A 10,730-nucleotide genomic window follows, 5' to 3' on the forward strand; every position below is an offset into this window, starting at 1 on the left:
GATTCTTTCTAGAAGTCTATTTTTTACCAAAATTGTTTTTGCTGCGGTTAGCTGTTGTTGGGCAAATATGTCCAAGTTATACAGATCATCCTGAGGGAGACATGAATGTTTGTACCTAATTTCATTGCAATCCATTCAATATCTGCCAAGATATTTTACTCAAAACAACATATATGAACCAGCCTGTCAGGGGATCATCAGCGTCAGACGGCTTTTCTCTTTGGGAACCATAAATGTCTATATGAAATTTTATAGTAATCCATCCTCTAGTTGAGAAAATTCAGTCCAGAACAAACTGTGGGGCTGACTGGCATTAAAAACTCCCCTGCCATAATGATCGAGAACACAACATGCCAAGCTAAAGTCCTGCACACACAGATGATTGGCTTTAAGTGACAATGCAGCCCAGGAGAGAAGCCATTTCTTTTGGCATCCTTGGTGACAAGTGTCCCTGAGAGCCAGACAGGATAGATGAGGGACTGAGATACAATGTCTCACTTGTGGAGACTTAGTTTAATCTTAATGTGACAAAGCTAAGAGCTGTGAGAGTGTTTTGACAGTGTTCTCTACTTTAAGTAAATGTATTTGCCTAAATGGAAATAATTTGAATGTTTTAGCCCTGCTTGCAGCATAACACAAGCTGTGCCACCTCTACTTATTCTAATTCAAAGGAAAATTGATAAAAACAAATTGAAAACCTGGATCTACATCACATCTCTTGTGCAGCTTTCAGATCCTTTTCACAAGCACATAAACTCTTGAAATGTGAGCAAATTCCCTCCAAAACATGGAAAAAAGGCAATGTGCATCTTAGCATGAAATGACCCAAAAAGTTTACAAGAAATAAATAAAAGTTACAAGAAAAATGTCCTGAATAGAGATAAATTTTATAAAATTGCTTTTAAAGAAGTTAAAATTTCAAGAGAACTGCATATATATTTTTATTAAAATTGTCATTTTCTTCTTTTTTTACCTTTTTTTTTGGAAATTTTGCTGCAACTTTTGTTAATTTCTTGCTAATTTGGGGGGTTTGATAAAGAGTCAATATATGCAGCTTATTAGAAATTTAATCTTAAAAATTAGATAGAACATTGAACTTGTCATGATTAAAATAACATTAGATTGGAGTGTATTTAGCTTCTCCAGTATGCAGTGAACTGAAGGACCTCTTAGATCAGATGCCCCAGGGACACTGACTGAAAAAGCAGAGCAGAATGAGAGGACATGTCTCCACAGTTCAACATCCATTTGCTGTACAGTGAGAGTACAAGAGTCCACATGTCTGATGTCAGTCTCTCAGAGCTATTTCAGCAAATATACTGCACACCAGCGAGAGTACAGCTTTTGTCTTTCCTTCCATAGTACACACAAGTTATGCAAATAAGAGATCATCCCCACTTTTTATCCCAAACCAGCATGCAACTGCGGGTGTTTATGATTTAGTGCAAAATCAGTCAGTGTCTGCACATAAATGCATATCATAATTCCGGCTATAGATGGAAGCTAGCCTATTTAATTGTCTTTCAAGGACAGTAACTTTAGTGGCACACTGTGTGACACAGTAATCAGCAGCAGCTGTTTTTCTTTTTTCTTCTGTGCCAAAACTGTTTCAGTGGGGACATTTATTAATGATGATGGGACACCCCAGGCACTTTCCAAAACCAAAGGGAAGTGCACGCCGGGATAAATCAAAGAAGATGTAAGAGCTACGATCAGTCGGCAGAACCTGGCTGACTGGGAAATCAAAGCCTGAGTGCTAAAATAGACCTCCCTTACAAACAGCACATTTCCCTGTTAGTTACTGCATTATCTGAGCAACTCAACAGGAGCTGCCACCACACTTAAACCTGTGGCTTTAGATGAACTATATGTCGGATAACCTGTTTTTAAATTCATGCAAACATACATATGCACAGAGAGAAACCCACTGAGAGGCACACACCTTGCAGGATACCATAAATTATCCAAAGCCCTGTGTCTGATTGGCTGAGCAAGCAATCTTAGCTGGATGGGCTGAGATGTTGTTGCCAAGGCAACAGTGGGGAACACCCTGTCCCAGCCCTCTTTCCTCTGTGCGAGGTGGTCTATTCAAGGAGTTAGTCTCCGAAACAGTTTAATCATGAAGTGAATCCTCAACGGCTGCAGGCTTAGCAATTATGTTTCCTGCAGTGGAAAATCACATCTTAAACATGAAATCGTATATAAGGAAACATAAAAAGAGTATTGGATTATGTGATGAAATTTTAAATCGAGAAATTGAATCTAATATTTCGATTTAATTTGAAACGTATGCACACAATATGGCCCATCTCAGAGAAAATGCAGCAGAGCTCCCGTGTGAGGACTTCGTTATGTAACGCTGTGCAGGTCAATGGGTACACTGACTGGTTGCAGGGTTTGGTGTTCACCGAGGCCTAAAGAGAGAGCATAGGTGAATGTAAATCGCTTTTAATAAAACAAGAAGCTGATTTGGATCTTACATATTTTACAACATAATATTTGAACTAAAAATAATCATTCTGTAAGCAAGTTCAAAGTGTAATTCAACTTAAAATGTTCTGCCAAACCACAGCTTTGGCATTGATAACCATAATGTTTTGAATGTGCTGTTTGATTCTCTGATATGGAGTTTGTTGTGTTAAATATTTCAAGCCCAGGGCGCAAAGTGTGAAAATGCAGGGGTTTTTTTGCCAAGTTTAGAACAGACTCTGGGTGCTCTGATGCATAGAGCATCTGGTTTGAGAGTTGTTTGAAACAGGAACATTTTGTTTACAGAGACACAGATTACATATAACCAGGATGTATATTAATCTTCCTTTGTATCCTTCAGAATCCTCATCTTAAAGGTTACAAGTAGTTTCATTTAAAAATGTTAAGCTTAAATAATGACGTCATTTGAATGCATGGGGTCTTTCCCTGACGTTGCTTTATTTGCCACAGAAGAGTAACAATGCAACACTCCAATGGTTTATCTTTAATTGCAGCAGAAATTAGAAACAATAAAAATTCAAAAAATCTAAAACAGAACTGCAGCCTTTAGAATTCTTTTTTTATTTGATTAGATTCAAATGATTGCACAGAGTAGACTATACGTGGAAGAGTTGTGTGTTTTTTTTTTAAGAAAGCTTCCTGTAAATAATTATAATGATGAACATTCATGAAATAATTTGTTCTTAATTATTTCTTTTAGTATCTCAAAATATCTCATTACTTTGAGAGAATGAGTCATTATTTTAAGAAAGCTTATATTAAGTCATTATTTTCAGATGCCTAATCATTATTTTGAGATACTGAGTCATTATTTTAAGAAAGTTTCTTTTTAGACTTTTAGATACTTAGTCATTATTTTTGTGTTTTTCCAGTAACAATGGCTTTCAGGATGTTTTTGGTGGAAATGGGCTTCCATACAGTTCTCATCTAACATTCGGTATGTGTAGTGATAATATAGATAAGATAGATATGACATAAATACTATATATATATGTATATATGCTCGGCTATTGATGGCAATGACAACCAATACAGCCAAAACACCCAGACTGTATGTATGTGCATCATGGTCTGCATTACATATTATCATTATGCATTATATTTTTACATTTTATACATTAGTGAGCCCCAAACTTCCTGACAGCAGCAAACTCATCAGACATGTTTAAAAAAGCAGTGCAACAGCACCACCTGTAGGTTAAACGATACATTTTTGATAATAAAATACTTCTCCCTATAGTTTAAACATGCACCACAGAAATTAAAAGCGATTTGTGTGACAGAGTAGAAATGAGTATCGATAATATAAAAGAGATACAATTTAAAAAAAACACTGTACTCCGCGTATTTTCACTGCGCGCTGCCATGTTGGATGATACCAACTAGGTAATGTCTATTACAAAATTAAAACAAAGAGCTACACTCACTGTTTTACTCGAATTAATAAATATTATTGGTATAATTGGTTACAGTACGTTTTTTAAAATATTTTTTTCAAAATACGGGCAGTTATCGAGGTGTTAAACTCCATAATATCTCACATAACACCCCCTTTGTTTTTTTAGTTAAATGGTACAGTCAGTGGGCAACATGGCGCTGACGAGGGTCGCTAAATGTTGTCGGTCGTTGGTTCGTGAACCTTCAAAAGGGCTTTTCTGTGGTGTTTTGCAGCCAGGCTGGACTGAAAGCTGCTCCGGAGGTAAGACATATAAAACCCGACAATAAGTCCTCTGTCTAATACCCAGGTGACAGTTTAAACTGGCTGCTTTAGCAGACAGAAGCTACATTAGCAGCTCGTCAATAGTAACGCAGAGGTGCAGAAATGTTATTCAACTTTACAGTAACTGACTCTAAATGTATGTAACTGTTCATAAAAATCCCCCAAAACTCGCTTTACCGGAGGTTTAATTGTCAGGGTTTGTAGCAATAGTATCTTTTTTTTATTTATTTGTAAATGTAAGGCATATGGGAACTTCAGTTTTAGTGCTGCAGCGAGGCTACATTACAGAGGCTGGACGAAGTTGTTGTTCTGTTTGTCTCAAGTCAACATTACAAACATGAATTCAAACAGCTACATTCACGTCTTTTGTTTTGTTCTGTGGTTGTTGTCTGGTTTAACTTGTCTAATTTGGTTTGATTTTGTTTTATTTTTGTTGTTTCTTCTGCCTAACTGTGGATCCGTTTATTTTTATATTATTTATATTTGTGTATAAAGTATAAAAGCCATTATATTTAAAATAATGCCAAAATTAATTTTTTAAAAACTGACAAAAAAAGTCCGTAACTTTGAGTTTTCAACAACAGAGTAACATACTCAATGTATACAAATCATTGATGCTTCTAACAACAGAGTAACCTATAAGATTAATAAAATCACTGATGCTTTTAACAAAAGAGTATTTATGCTTTTAACAGAGTAAATGATGAAGTCATAAGTCAGTGGTGTTAATAATCAAGTCCAGATAGAAGTCTTTCTTTGATTTTGACAAGTGAACTCTAAAGTCATCAGAATTGTGACTCTGTCTGACATGAATCATGTGTATGGAGTCCACACCTCTGCTAAATGATAATAAGATGTCAAGGGAGCAGGGTTTTTTAAAGTGAAGTTTATTTTTCCCCCAGCGACATTAACTGTTTTAAAAATTAAACCACCCTTATTTTTACATCACAACATGACTGCATTGTTGTTCTTATCTGCTTCTTGTTCTCTACCCAGCTAAGAGGCACCTGTTGACAGAAGATGTCATCAAACTACAAAACTTCCAGCAAAGGAAGCTGGCGGTGGCTCACCTCGTCAGTGGATCGCAAGGTGAGGTAGTCTTTGTCGCTGCCTCTAAAGCTGCAGTTATGTGTTATGATCCATAGAGTAAGGCTCATACTTTTACCTCCACTTTACAGTTAATATCATTGAGCAATTCAGTGAGAAGCTACAGAGGAAAGAGCTGATACTGCGAGATGAGCTGAAGCTTCTCCTTCACTTGTGCCAGTCTACAGACGACATGATGATAGCCAGAGATGCCATTTATAGGTATAGTACATCTTTATGTACAATTTTGTAAAGCAAAAATAAAGTAAACCATGTTCAGCACCAAAATATTGTGTTCTCTGCTCTTTATCTGCATTATCTTTCACAATAGACTCTACCTTCTTTACAGAGTGAAACAAATACATCTCTAATATTGCTATGTCATGTATCCAGTATTTCAAGTAAGTTTATGTTATGATCCCTTAATTTGCACTCACTAGGTATCATGCAGAGAACCGGAACATGGCGTACGGAGACTTCAAGTTTGGCCCTCTCTTCATGAGACTGTGCTATGAGCTGGGCCTGGAGGGCTTGGCTGCATCTTCAATCACAGATCAGGTCAAAAATTGCATTGATTAAAACCCTTTCTATTGGCAAAAGTGTTAAAATCCAGTACTTGTCTTAGAGCCTGCTTGGACTGGTAACATTTCCTCTCACTTGTCTGAACAGAACATGAAGGGATTTTTCAATGACTCGACTTCCTTTAACATCGCCATTGACATGCTATTCACAAAAGGATATTTTGAAAGTAAGTGACAAAACAACTAGCCTTTGTTTTTCCTCCATGTGTAATTATTAACACGTGTATAACAAACTTTGGCTATTGCAGATGCCATGGAGGTACTAAAAACCATGAGGAATCAAGGGGTAACATTCAACAAAGACACAGTGATACTGGCATCTGGCACCTGCTATAAATTGGTAATGTTTCTCTGAATTGTTTGATTAACTGATTGAAGAACAGTTTGTTAGTGGTTAGTGGCATCTTGTGAAGATTGCAAATTGCAACCAGCTTGAAGGTTCTCCCGGCTAGAATTCCCTCAGTGTCGGTTGTTCGGGTTTTTACCAGGAGCCAAATTCTCAGCTGAGGTCTCTTCTTCTCCATAACAAACAGACGCGGTGATATTAACCAGTAAAAACAATGAATAAAGCAGTTTCAAGGTAAAAATCAATGTTTTTTCAATGCTGTTTGGCACGTTGCAGACGTGCCGTTCACCCAGCACCTGCAAATGTGAACTCACCTTTTATCTGATCCAGACGCTCAGGAGGTTTTCAGTGTGAGCCCAATTATCCTAAGAGGAATGCTCTACTCCAAAACAAACAGACCAGCAGATTTAAACTGGTAAAAACCCTGGGAAAAAAGCAGTTTCTAATGGCAAATTAAAGTTTCTTCAACACCGTCCGACATCACGCCAGCCCAGCACCTACTGATGAGTGCACTCCCTTCTTCTCTGATAACTTATTTTGCAGTGATTATACACTGAAGAAAACATTCATACTTTATTATATCCAATTCCTTCCAGTATATCCCTCTAAATCCTACACACTGGACCTTAAAATGATAACATCTATTTCAGCCTTACAAATATATTTGTTTTAAGATGTAAAAACTTCGCAGCAGTTAATATTGTGTTTTTATATCGTCAGAACACGGCTGAGTCCTTCAGCATCTGCACTGCTCTGATAGAGGAGGAACAGACCAAAGGGAACTTTATCCCAAGACACGCTTACTGCTTCGCTGTGGCATTAGCACTTAAACAGGTATGGTATATTTATGTCTTTTTCCTTTCAGCCATGCAGAAAGATGTGGAAAATGTTACATAATCAGTAATCTGTTTTGTCATTTTTTTCTGTTTCAGGATGACATAGAAAAGGCCCAGTCATTGTTCTCACAAATAATGAGCACTGACAGCAGATTATGCCAAAATTTAAAGGTAAGTGTTAGTCGTATAACTATACTATGCATTATTCCTTGCCGTTGTTGTTAAATGATTAATATATTCTTCTTTACTGTGATTTAGGTTATGATTCAAGCAATGTCTGGAGCAGTGACAGATGCCATAAACACCCTGTCTGCAGCCATGGGACCTCGAGGTCCATCTTTTGTGAGGAAAACTGAATTTTCTCAGGAGGTGGTGAGTCAAACATCCATCTGTTTTGTTGTACAATGACACAGATGCTACTTTTACTCTTAAATTTGTAACTAAGGATGCAGTAATTGTATGTGAAAACATATAATAACAAACAGTCCTACAAGAGATGTTCATCTAAAAGGGCCAGAGTTTAGGATTTAGGGAGATGTGTTGGCAGAAATTTAATATGATAAAATAAGTACGTTTTCTTTAGTGTATAATCACCTTAAAATAAGAATAATTTTGCATGTGTTACTGTAGAAAGAGCAGTTTATATCTACATAGGGAGTGGGTCCTTATCCAACGAGCCCGCCATGTTGCATCACCATGTTTTTACAGAAGCTCAGAATGGACAAACCAAAGATGGGATCATTCATGTTTCAGCATAGGCCATCATCGCGGTGAAGCAGTGTTATGTTATAATGCAGCAAAAATCTGAAAAAAACCTCTGACTCTGAGTACTTTTAAGTCAAACCTCAAAATGTTTTTGTTTTTTTTTAAACACTGCCCACTGTACCCTGTAATGACACTAAACTCATTTTTAAGTTTGATTTGAAATCACTTTAAATAATCTTTTTATCTTTGCACCTCTTGGCTGCACTTTTTCTATTTTTAATGGCGATTTTTTTATTTTAAATTGTAAACAATTTAATAATGAATTGCTTCTTTTTTTTACTCTTTTATTTTAAGTATCTATCCTTTTAATACAATTGTTATTTATTACTTAATTATTTTTAATCAATTACTGTAAAGCACCTTGAATTACCCTGTTGTATGAATTGTGCTCAACAGATAAAACTGCCCTGCCTTGCTTTGCCTAATTCAGTAACCCAGTAAAAACCTCCTCAACAATAAAAACTAAAGGATTCTCAATGGGAACATTTTTAGCTGGTTGCAATATGCAATCCTCACCACTAGATGCCACTAAATCCTCCTAAATCTCTCACACCGTTCCAAACTAGAGATGTCTGTAAATCACTGAAAAACTGCGTGCTGGCTCAGTGGCCTCTCGTGACCTGTTTCAGGTGGATTTGCTGCGCATGCAGAGTGAGGGCGGCCCACACACGATGAAAGTGCAGCAGGTAGTGACTGGTCTTGAGCAAGCCAGTCAGGTGACCCAGTACACCATCGACAGCATGCTGTGCCAAACACCCACAGGGAAGAGGAAACCGGCGCCAGTACTGGAGGAGAGGAGGATGAGCCGAAGGACTCTGCAGCCGCTGCAGTCCACTCTGCTGTCAGAGTGAGAGACGCTCCAGTCCTGCTCTGTCTACAGACTCTGAAACTGTTTTACCCCAATCTGACAAAAAACACAAACTCTGACCAGATTGGATTTACTAATCTGGTGTAAGTGTATGTTTGGTCACAATTACTAAATCTACCTCTCCGTAAACACAGACACAGTCATCCCTCTGCTGACTGGACTTTTGGCCCTTTTTTTGTCAGCCCTATTCAAAATTTGAGGTCACAGTTCATGTTTGCGCAGCAGGCACTTTAACAAAAAGCTGCTGAGAGAAAATACAGAAGCAACGCCATCTAAATGGGTATGGATTTCCATGCAAGGGTATCATAAATAACTAGTGATTTGGGAAGAAGGTGTTGTGTATAAGTGTGTGCGAGTCATTAAAGGTTAATCAGATATTTACTAATTAAAAGAAGATTCTTTGTCTTGCTTTTAAAGTGTAGGGATGCTGGTGAAATCATGCTTGTTTTGCCATCTTTGTTGGCTCACACTGTATTCAAGTTTGTGTAAACAACAGCCAGGTGCTCATGTGTTCATTGCAGTAGGTTTTGCAAGGTGTAGTCACACCTCCTGTTCATAATGGCCACTTAGAGACACAAAAATATATTCCAAATTATATCTGAAATCAGTATGAGGCTTCAAAGTCAAAGTTACTGCCTCTTCCAAACGAAATTCCCCTTTTTTATTATTACCCTTCCAGAGACAGACAAAGACGGCGTTCTGTACAACAAAGACACTTTGGAACATGATTTGATTAACTCAAACAGCCGAGCCTCACATTTGCTTCTGATAAATCTTTGAACACGTTTTTACACAAAAGAAGCACTGTGACAATTTTACTCACCGTCACTTACACCAAAAGTACTGTAGGTACTCATAGAGAGCAAAACCTGTTTAATACGGATACCTGACTATTTTTTAGGACGGTTTTGAATGTTGTGAACCTATTCTTTAATGCTTTTTACACATTCTATTCTAAAATGATAACAGTTTAGTTGTCAACAGTTGAATTAATCTGCAACTAATTGGATAATCAGTTTGAGCTTTTTTTTCAAAGAAAAAAAGTAAAAATTCACTGATTCCAGCATTAAATGTGAATATATTCTGCTTTTTTTTTTTTTACTCCATTTAAGAAACCATAAAAAAACAGAACATCTTGGGGTTGTGGACAAAATCTTGGACTTTCAGAAACAATGATTTCATTGATTTTTATTTTATAGACCAAACAACTAATCTCACAATCACAGAGATAATCATCAGTTTCTCTCAAAGATGATAAACTGCCAATGTTTGAAAAATGCATTAAAAAACATTTAATCCTGTCTTAGAAACAAGTCCAGAATCCACAAAGACTCCTTTAACCATCTGAATGAAAATATTCTGTCTGCTTAATGATGAAAAACATTTAGAACCAGTTTCCCAAGATGTGCCTTTGGTTTCCAAATCGTTGAACCTTGGCAGGCTGTCAGCTGTCTGGTTAGGAGACAGTCACTAATTATTTTTTTGTATTAATTTTTCATCCAGATGTTATGAGGAGTCTTGGGATTCTCCATCGAGAGTGCATTTGGGAGGGAACTCCTAAAGGTGCAGCATGCAAAAGCGGTTTCAGTGTTCATACGTTCGCCTGACTGATGTTTCAAGACTGACTTGTGAAACTGTGAACCTATCCTTAAAATAATCTTTTTGAAGGCTATGCATTTTATGGAAAGAAAAAATGAATGCACAATGCAACTTGCGATAAAATTGCTTTATAAAAATAATAATAATAATGAGACTATTATCTCTATCTAAATCTAAGAAAATAAATGAATGAATTAGCATCGAATTTTTTTCAGACTTATAAAAGTATTTATGATAAAATTATTTGAATTAATTCAGAAACTTGATATTTTGAATCTTGATAATTAAACAGTGGAAAAAAAGGAAAGTTTTTTTCTCCATGAAAACCTTCCTAACAACTCTGAGATAATGATCTCGTAAATTTAGAAAAACGGGGCTTTTTTGTTTGTTTGGGTTGTTTTTTTAGTCGTCCATACTTTTCTATATGACTCAAATGTAA

The 10,730-nt window shown here is 36.7% G+C and overlaps 1 protein-coding gene across 1 annotated transcript; it reads left to right on the top strand.

Moving 5' to 3' along the window:
- The first annotated feature begins 4,059 nt into the window (after positions 1 to 4,059).
- Positions 4,060 to 9,526, top strand: ptcd2 (pentatricopeptide repeat domain 2). Its single transcript, XM_042509411.1, has 10 exons — positions 4,060 to 4,189; positions 5,207 to 5,299; positions 5,389 to 5,518; positions 5,737 to 5,854; positions 5,966 to 6,044; positions 6,126 to 6,217; positions 6,944 to 7,057; positions 7,156 to 7,230; positions 7,318 to 7,431; positions 8,454 to 9,526. The coding sequence occupies exons 1-10, from the start codon at positions 4,060 to 4,062 to the stop codon at positions 8,673 to 8,675; spliced, it is 1,167 nt and encodes a 388-aa protein (XP_042365345.1). The 3' UTR covers positions 8,676 to 9,526.
- The last annotated feature ends 1,204 nt before the right edge of the window (positions 9,527 to 10,730 follow it).

The sequence above is a fragment of the Plectropomus leopardus genome, chromosome 20, assembly GCF_008729295.1.
Source record: "Plectropomus leopardus isolate mb chromosome 20, YSFRI_Pleo_2.0, whole genome shotgun sequence".
NCBI classification, from domain to species: Eukaryota; Metazoa; Chordata; class Actinopteri; order Perciformes; family Serranidae; genus Plectropomus; species Plectropomus leopardus.

What these genes read in the sequence shown, in the direction of transcription:
- ptcd2 (XM_042509411.1), top strand. Translation starts at nt 4,060, where the DNA reads ATGGTACAGTCAGTGGGCAACATGGCGCTGACGAGGGTCGCTAAATGT. An exon ending in GATTATGCCAAAATTTAAAG is followed by an intron (nt 7,231 to 7,317) that starts GTAAGTGTTAGT and finishes ACTGTGATTTAG; the next exon opens with GTTATGATTCAAGCAATGTC. An exon ending in CTGAATTTTCTCAGGAGGTG is followed by an intron (nt 7,432 to 8,453) that starts GTGAGTCAAACA and finishes GACCTGTTTCAG; the next exon opens with GTGGATTTGCTGCGCATGCA.